Source organism: Myotis davidii, unplaced genomic scaffold (genome assembly GCF_000327345.1).
Source record: "Myotis davidii unplaced genomic scaffold, ASM32734v1 scaffold169, whole genome shotgun sequence".
In the NCBI taxonomy this organism is placed as follows: domain Eukaryota; kingdom Metazoa; phylum Chordata; class Mammalia; order Chiroptera; family Vespertilionidae; genus Myotis; species Myotis davidii.
In genome coordinates, this window is record NW_006383005.1 from 1,034,085 (window position 1) to 1,050,129 (window position 16,045).

General features: G+C 50.7%; 1 protein-coding gene across 2 annotated transcripts in view; it reads left to right on the top strand.

Moving 5' to 3' along the window:
* Positions 1–16,045, top strand: part of CHRDL2 (chordin-like 2) — a 32,529-nt gene that overhangs the window by 4,160 nt on the left and 12,324 nt on the right. For both annotated transcript variants that reach the window (XM_006777924.2, XM_006777925.2), the window contains exons 2-4: positions 7,619–7,731; positions 11,827–11,920; positions 14,112–14,254. In XM_006777924.2, coding sequence (XP_006777987.1) covers positions 7,619–7,731; positions 11,827–11,920; positions 14,112–14,254 — 350 coding nt within the window. The remainder of the gene's footprint in view (positions 1–7,618; positions 7,732–11,826; positions 11,921–14,111; positions 14,255–16,045) is intronic.

Below are 16,045 nucleotides of genomic sequence, written 5' to 3' on the forward strand. Positions count from 1 at the left end.
TGGGGGGGTGGGGGTGGGGGGGGGGTCTGAGTGAAGGCCTGACATCTGGCCCAGGCAGGCCCTCTGTAGGTCTGTCTGGGCAGTTCTGCACCTCCTCTCTCCCACCAGTAGAGGGCTCTGTCTCACTCACTCGCTTGCATACTGCTGAGCCAGAGCCCGGCAACAGCTGCGCAGTTGTGCCAGCTGTTGCACCTGTTCTAGGACTGGCCTCTCAAATTCCCCTAGCGACTGGCCATGGCGCCTGGCTCTGGGAGAGGGACCTTGAGTCTTTTGGACTCCCAAATAAAAGGACTGTTGTGAGAAGGGTGCCCCTGGGAGGTGAGGAGATGAGTCAGGCATCCCCTGCCTCTGGGCAGGATCCCATCCGAAGGCTGTTCCACAGTTTTCTTCTGTTACTCGTTCTTCTACTCGGGATCTTACTGTGTCTCACCTGCATTCTTTTGTTTGCAATTTAAAGCCATTTTTTTTTTCTGGTCCTGTTCCTCAGGGGATGGGTATTTCTATAAGCACCTCCCTCGGATCTGAAGACTGGCTTTGGAGTTCGTGCTGGCATAAATTGATGATCTTGGGCAAGTCCTGATTCCTCTCTGGGACTTAATTTCCACATCTGTTGGAGGATTGGACGTCATCTCTCAGTCCCCACATTGTTTTAAGATTCTGTGAATTTAAGAGTTATACGTCCAAGGCAGAATAGAACATAGACAGTCTCATCTCTGCCCGTGACCCTTTCCTGATCTGACGATCCTCCCCATTGAGGTTAGTCTATGCTTCTGAACATCTGTCACGGGCCAGATGAGAGGAGTCAGGTTCAGAGAAGCGAGGTCCCTTTCCCAAAGCCCCACCACGGAGGAACTGAGGTTCTCACTCCTGATTCCTTTAGGAGGCCTCCCATATAGGGTACCAGTGCTCATAGCAGAGCTTATGTCTTGGAGGGGAGCAGTTTGTTTGGGCAGAAAGGGGACTATAAGTAAATAGAGTATGACCATGTGGGCACGAGGGATAAGACGTAAATGTTCTCACACTCCTGTGGAGCCTGCAGACCTGGTTCATGCAGGTCTTCTGCGTTCTTGCAGGCTGGGGACAGACCAGCCCCAGATCCAGGCCTCTCTCTTCATACCCCAGCCCTTCCTGATCCACTCTAGCCTCCCATGTAGCTCAGAAGCATCTTCCTGGTTGTCCCTTCTGCTTCCTAGTGGAAGAATTCCCAACCACACTACCCACTACGAGCCCTTTATCTTAGCATGAGAGTTTCGAGGCAGAGTGGGGGATGACCATGGATAAGACAGTTTGGAAATTTTGACTTACATGTGAATATCATGGACTCATTCATCCCCTACCTGCCCAGGCTCTTGACCTTTTTGTACATGGTGTTTGGTTTGGTAGGTGGTTTGGTAGTTCAGATGGTGAGACCTGGAAAGGGGAGGTCAAAGGCTAATTTCTGTTAAGTGGCAAAGCCAAAGTGCTGAGAGAGAGTTGGCTCTCCTATGACATAATGAAGTTCTCTTCTTGTTAAAGAAAGCGGTTTTAAGGAATACTGGCCACCAATCACCTCTTCTTCCAGAACCTCCCCCCTCCATTGACTCCATTCTTCCATCACACATTCACTTACGAGGCATCCCCTCTGTGTAGCTCTGCACGGAGCACTGGAAGTAGTCATTGAGATCTGCTTCTTTTTAAAAAAATACATTTTTATTAATTACAGAGAGGAAAGGAGAGAGAGAGAGAGAGAGAAACATCAATGAGAGAGAATCATTGATCAGCTGCCTCTTGCACACTTCCTACTAGGGTTCGAGCCCATAACCCGGGCTTGTGCCCTGACCAGGAATTGAACCATGACCTCTTGGTTCATAGGTCAACGTTCAACCACTGAGCCATGCCAGCCGGGCAAGATCTGCTTCTTGCTCTCAAGAAGCTCACAGTTGAGTAAGGAAGAAGAACCCATTCAATAAATACTTCTAGCCCAGTGTGATGGGAGTAGTGGTAGAGGGCTGGACTCAGTTCTGTGGAGCCCAGGGAAGGACTGGCCAGTGGCCTGGGAGGCTGGGGCGGCTTGACAGAAAGGGCGGCACCTGAACAGGCTTTTGAGAATGAGAAGGAGTTGGACAAACATTGGAGGGGGAATCACATGTGGGGAGACACAGAAGGGTGAAGGAGCCTAGGGTAGGGGATGGGGGTGGAAGAGTGAGAAATTCAGCAAGAGGCGATGAGGCTGAAAATGCTGGGAGGGCTATCACAGAGCGTTTTTTTCAGGAAAAGCAAGAGAGAGCCAGGTTATGACAGACTGGGGCGGCCTGATAACATTTGGATGCTGTCCGGTAAACATTGCTGCCCTGAATTCAGATTAGGTCAACTAAGTCCAGTCACTTTAAGTCAGTGTCAAGCTAGAGAAAGAGCTTTGACTGTGGCTCATCCAAGTGGATGGCTTCCTAGGGGAAGGGGAGCTAGCACCCAGGACACCCCAGTCGCCGGCAGTGGCCTGCAGGGACCATGGTCACCCCACCTCGGTGCCTTTGCACAAAGCTGCTCCTGCCCATCTGCACCTTCTTCGCTCCTCAAGACTCAGCTCAGGCATCTTCTCAGGGCAGCCTTCCCTGAAGAGCCGATGCTTCCACTGTCGTAGCGTTGGTCAAAGTGCACACAGTCCTATAGACTGTGAGCTCCTTGAGGATGGGCATTGTGTCTTACTGTCATGTACCCGGCCCATGGACCTGTCTAAAACCTGATACATAAAAAGCTCATTAAGTGAATATCAGGGGGCAATGTTACTGTTACTAATGATAACAGCATGTGCTGCTTATTGTGCCAAGTACCCCCGTTCACCTACTTGCTCAGCCCTGAAAGCTCAATCCCATCCTGGCTGCTCCTTCACCCTCCCCACCCATATCCAGTCTCCCCAAGCCTGCCCACTGGGACTACTCAGTGTCCCTCAGATCTGCACTTTCGCCCATGGGCGCTGCCTATTTTTTGGTCCAGGCCCACATGATCTCAAAACAGATGACTGCAACAGCCTCCCCTGGCCGCTCTGCCTCCAGTCTTGTCCTCCAATCCATGCTCCATTCCTGCGGCCATTGATGCTTCTAAAACGCAAACCTGGTCACTGGCATGCCCTGGTTGAAAGCTTTTCTGTGGCTTTCCTTTGCCCTCAGGCTGTCAAGGCCTGTCTGGGTCCCTGCATCTCTCTCCAGCCTGATCTCTGGTCTCTCACCCCTGCCATTCCACTCTCTCCTCTAACGTTTCTGGTCCACTCTCATCTTGTGTCCCATCCCAAGGTCCGAGGTCTGTGTAGACACCAGGTGGGGTCGAGAGCCTGGCTTGTGAGTTGGGCTAGGACAGTGGTCGGCAAACTGCGGCATGGCAAACCGCAGCTCATGAGCCACATGCGGCTCTTTGGCCCCCTGAGTGTGACTCTTCCACAAAATACCAACTTCTGCGCTTGGGCCATGAAGTTTCAGTCGCACTGTACATACAAGCCTGCACGTGATATTTTGTGGAAGAGCCACACTCAAGGGGCCAAAGAGCCACATGTGGCTCGTGAGCCACAGTTTGCCGACCACGGGGCTAGGAGAATACCAGCAGCCACCAGAAACAAGGTTGGTGAGGCTGAAAAGGAGACTTGACTTAGGTGGCAGGTTCCATGATGTTCATGCCCTAATAGGTGCCCGGGGCTACTCATAGAATCCTGGGAATCAAAGAAATACCGTAAGAAACAGACTGTCAGAAATTTGGGGGAGCAAATTTTTAACCTACCATTTAATTGCGCATCTAATATGTATCAGGCACTAGGCATATTACATATATTATCTGATTTAATTCTACAATAACCCCAAGAAGTAAAGATTATTACTCCTAGTGGAAACTGAGGCCTGGAATGGTTAAGTAACTTGTCTAAACTCAGGCTGCAAATGAAAGCAAAATCCAGTTTGAACTCTGGCCTATCTGACTCCAAAGCCAGAGTTCACTGAGTGAGGGGTTTTAAAGGGGATGAGAACTCTTTAACTTAAATTCTTCGCTGTCTCTATAAAGCCTAAAACAGGGCCAATAACTCTTGTCAAACAAAAACTTGCCCCACTAGCAGTCTTTTCCCTGGTTAGACATCACAGCCAGGGGCCATTAACTCCAAAAGGCCCACTTGGCCTCTGACTTGAGAAAGATGTGGTACAGGTGGTTGGGATGGGATTTGTGGTGGGGTGTGGAGAAAGCAGGGCAGGCCCAAGGTCAGGGCAGGAGTGGGAGGCCACAGAGGACTAAAGGGAGTAGAAGGGAGGGGATGCGAGAGACAAACGTTGCCTTCTCCATGTCCCTCAGGATATGCCCTACTGGCTCCCTGAGCCTGGTCCTACCTCCCCTGGGAGCCCCTGAGAGTCTGGGTGTATGGGTTCATAAACACATGCTAGCTTATGGAAGCTGAAAAAGGTAGAATATTAGAACCACAAAATTGTACAATTCTAGAGGCTTCACATTCTAATGAAATGCAGGCTCTTAGAAACATGGAATTTTCAGATCTTGAATCTTAGACACCTAGAACCTTGGAGCCTTAGAATTTTGAAATCATGGATTTATAAACTGTGCAGAAAACTGTTGACTACACACACACACACACACACACACACACACACTTAGTCTCAGATGGGAAACAGACCCAGAGAAGGAAAGAGTCTTCCTCAATGTCCCAGGGCACTGGTAGCATGAGGACCTATCGCTCCCTCCATCAGCCATGTGCAAGGGCTGGGGCTGGTGCCAGGGCTGCAGGGACAGAGCAGAGACCACCCCTGCCTGGCAGTTAACCCTCCTGCCTGGTTTTGACACGGGTCCTCACCTCCTTAGAGGAAGAGGGAGCTCCAGGCACTGTCACCCTTCCTTGTGTCTCTCACCTCGGAGGGCTCGGTGAGGTGGGGACTGAGGCTGCAGTTGGCCTCCTGGGGTTGAGGGACGGCCTGCCAGGCCCCCCACACTCTCAGCTGCTGCCAGGTCTGTAGGTGGGGGAAAGGGCCTCCTGGCCTGGCCACGGGCTGAGACATTCTCTCTGTCTTCATGCTCGGTGCAGGCGGTGAGGGGTGGGGGTGCCAATTGGCACAGGAGTCAGGCTACAGGGCTGCCCCAGAGAAGGTGGGACAAGGTTTCTTCAGCTACACGGCTGAGATCTAAGGCCGTGGGAGTGTTGCAATAGCCCCTCCCTGCTGGGGGAGGGGACTGAGGAAGAAAGACATTATTCAATCCTTGGAGAGTTGGGCTGGCTCCGACAAGGACCCCAGCTGGGCCCGTGTCCCGCCCTCTCTGCCAGCGGAGGCTGAGAGATAAACACTCCTCATTTGATACGGGCCAGCCGGGGCCTTGCTGGGAACCGGATCTGCTGTCTGAGCCCCCCTTCTACTTTGGGGGACTGAGGAGGGGTAAGGAAGGAACTAAGCCCCGTGTTCCTCAGTCCCCAATGGCCATCGCATCATGACCGTGGCCTCAGACCCTAGTTCTGGGAGGCCCAAGAGGCAGAGCAAGAGCAGTGCAGTGAGCCAGAGGGAAGCCGATTTCAGACTCTTACAAAGGACGTTTTCTAAAGGTTGGGAATGGCCCTTGAGCGCGTAGGCCCTAGGCTCTGGAGCTGTTGTGCCTGGGGCTGGCGCCAGCCCACCCTGCCCTGAGAGGGAAATTGGGCATTGTGTGTGAGCGTCCCCTACAGTGCCCTGCTTCCAGTGATTTCGTAAATTTAAACGTCTGTTCAAGATGATAATGTCCGTCCTGCAGGGTCATTGTCACCGTGATGATCGTAAGTCAGAAACTGAGCCAAGTAAGCACTAACCCATTAGTGGTGGAAAGAAGGGGATGAGAGATGGGTCACACTCCGGTCTCCCATCTCTCCCAGCCTTCTTTCCACCATTAACAGAAATGTTAATGAGGTAAGTCATTTATGTAAAGAGAAGATAGTTAGTAAATGTTGGTTCCTTTCTCTGTATTTCAATCTTATTTAACTCAACAAGCCTTTGTGGACGTTTCGCTTGTACTGAGGCTCCTGGTGCCTCCCTAAAAGAACTCAGATTAGACTTAAGATGATGGAGAGCTTTCCTATAGGAACGATAGCAGCTCTTCGGGATGTAAAAATCAGCAGGTACCTGAGTGGAGGAGAGTTGGAAGGATTGGGCAAGAGGCAGAGGAGTGTGGCCAAGAGCTTCAACCTGACCTGGAGCCCTGACCTGCTGCTAGGCAGTGAGAGTGTAAGAGGTGAGGGCTGGTGGGTTCTAGAAAGAGCCTAAAGGACCGCGGGAATGGTTGGCTACGGGAGGTGAGAGAGAGGTGGACGTTTCAAGAAAACAGGATTGCAACAGCACGGATGGAACTGGAGAGCATTATGCTAAGTGAAATGAGACAGTAAGTAAAAGATAAATATCACCTAATCTCACTCATTTATGGAATATAATGAACAAGATAAACTGATAAACAAAAACAGATCCATAGACAGAGAAGCATCAATCAGATGCTCAAACCTCAGAGGGAAGGTCGGGTAAATAAATAAAGAAAGAAAGACAACAGGATTGCAGGAGAGCTAGCAGACATCATGTAACTAACTATTGCAAACATCCTTAGAAGCATTCATCTCCATATTGACAACGAACATGCAGATGACAAAAATAATTGATGTGCAATTACACACACAATGATCAGTTGACAGTGCGATAGTACCGATGACTATTTTTAAGGATGTTAAAGTCGGTTTTCTAACCTTTCACTAGGCCAGTGATGGCGAACATTTTGAGCTCGGCGTGTCAGCATTTTGAAAAGCCCTAACTTAACTCTGGTGCCGTGTCACATATAGAAATTTTTTGATATTTGCAACCATAGTAAAACAAAGACTTCTATTTTTGATATTTATTTTATATATTTAAATGCCTTTTAACAAAGAAAAATCAACCAAGAAAATGAGTTCGCTTGTCACCTCTGACACGCGTGTCATAGGTTCGCCGTCACTGCACTAGGCCGTACTTTATTTTCCCAGTTCAAGCACTCTCCATCGCGGTTGGCTGAGATATAGGGACACGGTATTGTATGAAAGCAAGGAAACTGCTGTGAGCGGCTTTATCCAAAAGGGAGGTCAGAGAGAGAGAATGAAGGGGAGCAGCAGAGGGCAAGGGAGGGAGGATAGAGATAGAGTAAACAAATAAGCAAAATGAGATGAAGGAAAAGGCAGTGAGTGTGACCCTGAGGGCAGAAGGAGCCAGTCAGGCCTAGGCTGCCATGCCTGCTTGGTGAGCGGCTTGCTGGGTGACCTTAGGAGTGTCATTTATCCTCTCTGGGCCTCAAACTATCCACCCAATCATCACTAGCATTTACACCACAATTTGAATCTCTAAAGCACTTTCACTGCTTCATCCCTTAACTCACCCCTGAGAGAAGTGTTAAAGTTCAGAGAGGGGCAGTGACATGCCTGAAGTCACCCAGCAAGGGAGTGGTCAAGCTGAGATTCAAACTCAGATGTTCTGGCCCCCTGACTGGGAGAGCATGTCCAGTGGGTTCTCTTTTGCCTGAGTGGTCCAGATGACATTCTTCCTAGAACCCGAAGAAGGAGGGATGAGGCAGGGTCTTTGCTTGGAGCCTCCCTGGACTGACAAAGCACTGGTTGGTTTGCCAGGCCCAGACATGTTCTGCCTTTTCCACGGGAAGAAATACTCCCCCGGCGAGAGCTGGCACCCCTACTTGGAGCCACAGGGCCTGATGTACTGCCTTCGCTGCACGTGTTCTGAGGTAGGTCCCTCTGGCCACCTGGCCGCCTGTGTCAGGTATGTCTGGGCGACCTTGAGAGAAGTCAAGGTCAGGGACTCTGGAGGTCAGGAATGCTCTGGCACCAGGCTCCCTAGGAACTTGGGAGTACACAGTATGTGCCGTCACTACTGCACCCCTTTCAGAGATGTCACACAACGGATCAGCAGCTGGGCTGGGCCGGGACTCGGGTCTCCCATCTCTCATCCCAGCCTTCTTTCCACCTCTGCTGGTGCCAACCTCCCTGCTTCCTGTGTGACACAAAAGAGCCTTTCTGGCCAGGCCTGCCATTCCTTCCTTTCCTCATGCTGTTTCCTCCAGCCCTCTCTTGCCACCCCACCTTAGGATGCATCCCCCCAATTCCACTGGTCCAAAGGGTTGTTCTTCAAGGCTTTGGCCAAATGCCACCTCTACCAGTAGCCTCACTTGATCCCTCACCTACAAACATTTTCTTCTGGGTCCCACATAAGTTTCTCGGTCCCTTTATCCTGGTCACTATTGGCCAGGTATAGTAATTATCTGTCTGTCAGTTACTGCCCCTCCTGGATGGAGCCTGAGAGCAGGTTTTCCTGGGAGCTCCCTTATATCTACTTTAGTGTCCTGCCGAAGGCTGAACATTGGGGCAGGACTCTGTTTGTTCACCTCTTCTCTCCTGCCACCCATCTCCAACCCAGCAGCCTTCACAGGGCCTTGTACAATCAGCCGGTTGGAATAAATGAGACCTCCGTGTGGTCCAGAATCCTCAGGCCAGGTATAAGGTTGGAAAGGTAGGGAAGGAGGGAATGATTTAGGAGGCTTGAAACTTCCCTTGGTTTAGTTTAGTTGCTTGGAGACCAGCCTGATTGGCATGAGGTCCTCACCAATCTCTGTCTGGTGCCGGTGTTTGGAGGGAGGGTGTACCTAGCTCCCAGCTGGAGCCAGTACCCTAGGCCCTCTCTCTGTCTTCAAAAGCCACGGGCGGAGTGCAGAAGGCCAGTAAGAGCCTCCCTTGTTAAACAATCCTCAGCTCAGGGCAGGAGCAGAGAAGAGCATCTGAGGGGACCCTGGCAAGTAGACGGTCTGTGGGCCAGCCCCTCTCCTGACTCTGATCACTGGGGTCTCCCTCCTCCTGGGGCCGTCCCCTCTGACTCCCTACTGTGTCTACCATGTTGGCCCAGGTGGAACTCTGCTGCCAACAGGGGCACAACCCCCCACGACTGCCTCCCCTTGCTTTTCCTTAGCACATCTGAGGCCAATCAGCTTTTCAAAAAGAACTTTATGAAATACAGCCAAAGAACAGGAAGGAAACCCAAACAGAAAATTCCAGACATATTATGTGGTCCAGTTGACAAAGTCCAAGTTTTGTGATCCACGGAAGCTAATTCATTTCTCCTTCCCCAGAGTTTACATACACAGTTTTCTCAACCCAAAGAGCTATAGCCAATACCCCTAAAATATACCCTGAATCCCTTCACTTCTCTCACCATCCTGCTCCCCCTAATCTAAGCATCTTCATCTCTCAATCTCTCACCTGGATGCTACGCAAGGCTTCTGATGGGCCTCCCTGTCCCTTCTCTAAACCCATACCTCACATAGGAGCCAGAGGGATCTTTGCTGAACATGAAACTGATCATGTCATTCCAAAGTCCCTGAAACCCTCCAGTAGCTTTTGGGTGCACCTAAAGTAAAATTCAAACCTCCTACAGTGTCTTTGTGTGATCTGACTTTCGCCTTATTTCTCCAAACTCATTTCCTACCCACACCAACACTCCAAACTCACTCCTACTTGTTCCTCCTCCTGGAATGTTCTTCCCCTGGATCTTCTCACAAATGGTTCCTTCTCATTTCACAGTTCATAACATAAGTGTTACCTCCTTATGAGGCTTTCTCGGACTGCTGTTTCTAAAATAGTCTAACCTTGTTAACTCAATCACATTACCCTATGTGGTTATTACCATAAATTTAACATATGAAGTGATCTTTTAAATATATATATACTAGAGGCCCAGTGCACAGAAAATTGTGCACGAGTAGCCCGCTGCCGCGAGCCATGGGCCCCCACCTCGCGAGCTGCAGGACCCAGAGTCCCGTCCGCTGCTGCAGGACCTATCAGTGCACCTCCTGGTGACTGGTCCTGGGTCATTACAGCCACTGCCTTTTTATATATATATAGATATTTTTATTGACTTCAGAGAGGAAGAGAGAGGAAGAGACAGATAGAAACATAAATGATGAGAAAGAATCATTGATTGGCTGCCTCCTGCATGCCCCCAACTAAGGATTGAGCCTGCAACCCACGCATGTGCCCTTACTGGGAATCGAACTGTGACCTCCTGGTGCATAGGTCGATGTTCAACCACTGAACCACACTGGCCAGGCATGAAATGATCATGTTCCTTCTTGCTTGTTTTTTATGGTCTGTCTCCCCTGTAAGGATGTAAGCTCCATGAGAGCAGAAACCTGTCTGTCTCATTCACTGCTAAGCCCCTGGCTCACAGTAGTCACGCAGTGACTACTGAGTGAATGCATGAGTCCCCGCTCCATCCACCAGAGACAGCTCAGCATCATGGAAAGTGCACGGCCCTGGAGGTGTGTTTACCTGCTGTGGCATCTCAGGCAACATAACCTCTCAGAAGGTCTTTTCTCATTTTGAAAGTGTGGACAATAGTATCCACCTCTAGGGTTCTTGAGAAGATGAGGTGAGATAATACATTTCTGTCTGTTTAACATAAAGCCCCTACTTAGTAGTTACTCAGTACACAGTAGTTATGATTTTCCCGAGAGGCGCCTTTGGCTGCAAGGCACCTTTGGCTGCAAGGCACCCTGCCCTTCCAACCCTGGCCTTTCTCCATCTCACTTCCTGTTGCATGTCGCTGATCATCTTCATCCCTGGGATCCTTCAAGGACAGAATCGAGAGAGAGATTCTGCCTCTTCAGACCACACAGTTCCTGGCACTCTACCCTACCTTCTCACGTGAGGGCTCCGTTCACCCTCTGGACATTTGTGTGCCAGGCCTCTTAAAGTCCCCTTATGGAGCTCAGACCAATTCTATGGGCTCTATGATGCCTCAGCCCAGATTACTCTGAGGGAAGCAGTGACTCCAGAGGGACTAGGGCCTGGGCCTGGGTTTTCCATGGGGTAAGAGGCTGCCTCCGGGAGAAGTGCTGTTAGGCACTCAGATGTGCAAGGAAACAGGAAACAAACTTGCCAACTCCAAAATTTGAACAAAGTTGGCTCCATTTCTCTAAGAGAGAGACCATCTATTCCTCCGTTCCTGGCTCTCATTCATTCACTCACTCATTCATTCAAACTCTAGCAGGTACTAGCCTGGAGCCAGGCCCTATGCTGACAATTCAGAGATGAATGGAATGAGACTTGGTCCTTGTTCCTGGGAATTCATGGTGAATAGATGACACGGTTGTACATGGTTCATTACAGCACAGCGCAATGACCCTCACAACAGGGAAGATAAGGTGTGGGAAGCCTAGGAATGGAAAAACCGACAAGAGTGTGGTGGCCTCTCCCTCTCCAGCTCCTCATCTCTCTCTGTCCTGTTTCTCTGCTCCCTTCTCTTTCATTTGCTGAACTTGAAAAAGCATAAGAACTTCGGGCTCTTCCTTCTCTGGTGCCAAGGTCACCAGACCTCCCAGGGATTTAGGGAGTGAGTCCCAAAGCCCTGGGCCTGCTCCACATCAGGATTCTAGTCTTGTTTCCATCCCTGTCACCTGTCCTCATGTGTCACAGTCCTCTCTAACCATGAAGTTTAGGCTCAGAGGTCAAAGAACAAAGCCCTGGAGTTAAAATAACACAGTCAGATCAGTGTAGAAGTAACTCAAGGCTTTAACTTGTGTGTCTCAAACACCATGACGGGGACACAAGGTCTGCTCAAGCCCATGTTCACTGTGCCTTCTGCCGTGGTCAGGGAGGAACATGGATGGGCGAGCCACACAAGAGAGCAAGGGAAGGGGCGAGACCGGACACACGAGTTTATTGTTTTTATCCCATCTCAGGCTTAAAGTGAGTGGGTTTTGGGAGAGGACGGGTTCAGGCGGGAGGCAATGGCTCTTTGGAACCAGGACTGACCGTTGTGTCCCCTTCAGAATGCCCATGTGAATTGTTATCGCCTCCACTGCCCGCCTGTCCACTGCCCCCAGCCTGTGACTGAGCCACAGCAGTGCTGTCCCCGGTGTGTGGGTAAGTAGCCTCGTTCATCCCTTGTACCCCCTGACCCTTATCTCACCTCCGATGCAAGCCTCTGGCAGAGGGAGGCCCCTGGAATGAGAGGGGCCGTCTCTCTGGTGAGAGGTGTTGAGACACCAAAGTGCTCAGGGGAAGAAACATCCTGGATACCCAATGAGGGCTGGGGCAGCAGCAACTGCTCATTCTTAAGTAGCTGTGCTTAGCAGGAGCGGGGAGAGGCTGGAGAGTAGCCGAGGGAAATAGGGCGTGCTTGGCCTGTTGATGGCACACGTGGCCTCCAGTCTCTGGCTGGCCAGAGCCAAGGGAGTGGACCTGCCTGTCCAAGTGGAGGTGAGTGATCTGGGGCTGGAGGCCCTGCAGGGAGCCCCATGATTACAGCTCTGGGCCTGGGAATGACCAAAGGAGTTGGAGTCTGTGTATTCTGAGGTTCTTCCCAGCACTGTGGTTCAGGGACTTTCTGTAACTTGATGCTAAATGTCTATGATTCCATGAGTTTAAGACTATAAGAGCCTCTAAGATCGGGATTCTAGGAAGTAAAGGTAAGAGAGAGGAGAGGTAGCCTGCAAAGAAACTGGCATAAGCAAGTGGCCAATGAGAGGCCGCCAGTGGGAGGCTGGTTTGGAAGAGAATGGGTGGGAGATGTTGAGAGGAGAATCCATCCTTAGGAGCATCAGGAAGGGGCTGCGGGAAGCTCCACATTACGGCTCAGTCTCAGCTCTGAAGCCAGGGCTCTCCTGGGAAGCTAGGCACTTGTGTGGAGTGGAATTAGAGGGGCTCACTTCCCAGGTAGGACTGCAGTGGGATCTGACCGTGCTCTGCCTTGGGTCACAGAGATTCTTGGCTCGGGATTCCCTCAGGGAGCAGGAGCTCCGAGCCTTGTCCTGCCTAGTGAGGGGGCATCATGCCTCCTTCTGTCTGAGGTTGAGTCCAGGAATCCTGACCGCTCCTTGCTGACTATGCCTTGGCCCAGGCCCTTTCTTCCTCACATGCTTCTCTCTCTCTCTCTCTCTCTCTCTCTCTCTCTCTCTCTCTCTGTCTCTCTTTTTCTCTCTCTCTCTCCTGCCTCTTTGCCTGCCTGGCTCTACATGTTCTTCATGACTCAGCTCAGACATCACTCCCTGACTACCCCACCCACATGTGCTGGCTGAGTTAGTGGCTACCCCTCTGTGCCTGAGCCCTTACCCTGCAACAGCATCACCGCTTATGGAATGTCTCTTTGCCAATCAGATTGTGAGTTTCTTGATGGGCGGGGCTGAGTCTTGTCAGCACTCCATTCCCAATGCCTAGCACAGTGCCTGGTACAGAGGTGTTTAGTAAAGGTGTCTGAGAGGATGAGTAGGTCCTCTCAGGATGGGAGCCTTAGAGGCTTGCCCCTCTCTCTACCTGGCAGGATGAACACTGGCTAATCGGTAGGTGATGGGGAGGGAGGCTCTGATGACCAGTGAATGACAGGAGCTTACCCCGAACACAGGGACAGTCTAGATCAGTGATGGCGAACCTTTTGAGCTCGGTGTGTCAGCATTTTGAAAGACCCTAACTTAACTCTGGTGCCGTGTCACATATAGAAATTTTTTGATATTTGCAACCATAGTAAAACAAAGACTTATATTTTTGATATTTATTTTATATATTTTAAATGCCATTTAACAAAGAAAAATCAACCAAAAAAATGAGTTTGCGTGTCACCTCTGACACACGTGTCATAGGTTCGCCATCACTGGTCTAGATCATCCCAGCTGACTGCACTAGGATGTCACCCCACGAGGGACTTTGTTCTGTTCACTACTGTGTCCCCAGCACCTAGAGCAGTGCCTAGCACTAGCAGGTGCCCCATGGATGCTCACCGACTGACACAGGTCCCCACTGAGTGGGGCTCAGTGGAGCTGAGGTTTCTGGTCTGGCCTCTGGCTCTGGTCGGGACCAGCTCAGACACTGGGGGGCTGAAAGGCCATGGTGAGAGCCATGGGAGGGAGTGACAAGGTCAGATGGAGGTGTCAGCAGGACCTCTTCTTGGTTAGCTGATCGGGGGACTGTCTGGGAAGAAGAACACCAGAACTCACTTTAAATGCCAAGAGATGCTAAAATCCAAAATCTTCAGAAAAGTGGCCCAGTTAATTCTGGCGAAGTTTTGAGATCCACGTGGAACCTCATTTTTCTTCTTCTTCCTGCCCCTCCCCATCTGCAGAACCTCACACGCCCTCTGGGCTCCGGGCCCCCCCAAAGTCCTGCCAGCACAACGGGACCCTGTACCAACACGGAGAGATGTTCAGTGCCCATGAGCTGTTCCCTTCCCGCCTGCCCAACCAGTGTGTCCTCTGCAGCTGTACCGTAAGAAGCTCCCGCCTTCACTTTAGCCCAGGCCCGCGGTCTGGGCCTGAAAAGCATGGTGGTGTGGGCTGGGAGGGAGGGAGGCGGTTCTCCCTGGTCAAAGCAAAGTGACAGTGAATGGGCTAGGGAGCACCTGCCCTCCTCTGGGCTTCTGCACCCTCCTGAGCTGCCTGTTACAGCCGGGACACCTGGCACTGACATTGGCTCGTTTTTGTTTTCTCCAGTAGACTCTGTACTCCTGGAGGGGAGGGGCCATACCCAATTCATTTCTTTATCTTCCACTGCTCCTGGCCCAGGGCCTGGCATACAGAGGATGCCATGAATGAATGAATGAATGAAGAATGAATGAGTTTAATAATCAGTTATCAGCCCTGGGGCACAGAGACAGGGCCAGATTGTAGCAAATGGAATTTAATCTGAAGCTGCCTAAACTCCCCCTGTTGTATGTAGTCAGAGTTGAGCGTAGGAACAGGCAAGGTTGGCTCTGCAGTGTTGCAGGGTACCGAGACTGAAGCCAAACAAGGTCTGATCTGGAAAGCCTTCACCCTCCTCATTTGGGGGTTCTAGGTATGGCCCTGCCACAGGTGTGCAGAGGTTTTCAGCCTGTCACTCAGCTCCTTGCCTGTGTCTTGTCAGGAGAAACTCCTGTTCTCCAGATTTCCTTACTATCTGGTCACCAAACTTCTCTGGGCCCCAGTTCCTTTGCACACATACGGAGTCTGACCACAGGGGTGTCCTCTCTGTGTAAAACAATCATCAGATTTAGCAGTGGTGCAAGGGGAGGAGGTCTAGACTAGTGCTGGACACCCCTGTTGGAGCTCTAGCTCTTCCATGGTTCCCTGTGTGACCTTGATGAGTCACTTCTCTCAGCCTGCTTCTCCATCCCCTCAGTAGGGCTCTGACCCTTAAAGCATCCGTGCTGCCCAGCAAAGAGCTTACGAATGAGGGTGACTACTTATAAGTCAACCCAGAGAGTGATTATTTTTGCAGGGCCAATATTACTCTGTAGTCCTCCATGGTACCTACTAGATTCATAGAAATGTCTCATGTTTATATACAAGCTCCCAAAGACCCTAGGACAGCGGTTCTCAACCTGTGGGTTGCCTAAGACCATCCTGCAGATCAGATATTGACATGACAATTCATAACAGTAGCAACATTACAGTTATGAAGTAGCAACGAAAATAATTTTATGGTTGGGTCACAACATGAGGAACTGTATTTAAAGGGCCAGAAGGTTGAGAACCACTGCTCTAGGAGAAGGATCTCAAATGAAGAAATTGAAGCTCAGAGCAGTTAAGCAACTTCCCCAAAGTCACCCAGCTAGTCAAGTGGCAGAGCCAGAATGCAGACCCAGGGCCACATAACTCCAAAACCCACGTTCCTTTTCCTGCATCTGCTTCCTATGAGGTGACAAGGGCCTGGTGTAGGGGGCACTGCAGGAAAGGACAGACATGATGATGGTGGGGTGGTGAAAGCATTCTTGTGATTTCTTCTCCCTTCTTGAATACTTGGGTCCCCCCTTTCCTTCTTCTCATGCCTGTTTATGTGGGTCTGACTCCTGGCCTTGTCTGAGGGATCAGAATCCTTTAGAGCAGTGGTTCTCAACCTTCCTAATGCTGTGACCCTTTAATGCAGTTCCTCATGTTGTGGTGACCCCCCATTTCATTGTGACAAATTGAACATAATTAAAGCATAGTGATTAGTCACAAAAACAATATGTAACTATACATGTGTTTTCTGATGGTCTTAGGCGACCCCCGTGAAGGGGTTGTTCGCCACCCCCCCCCC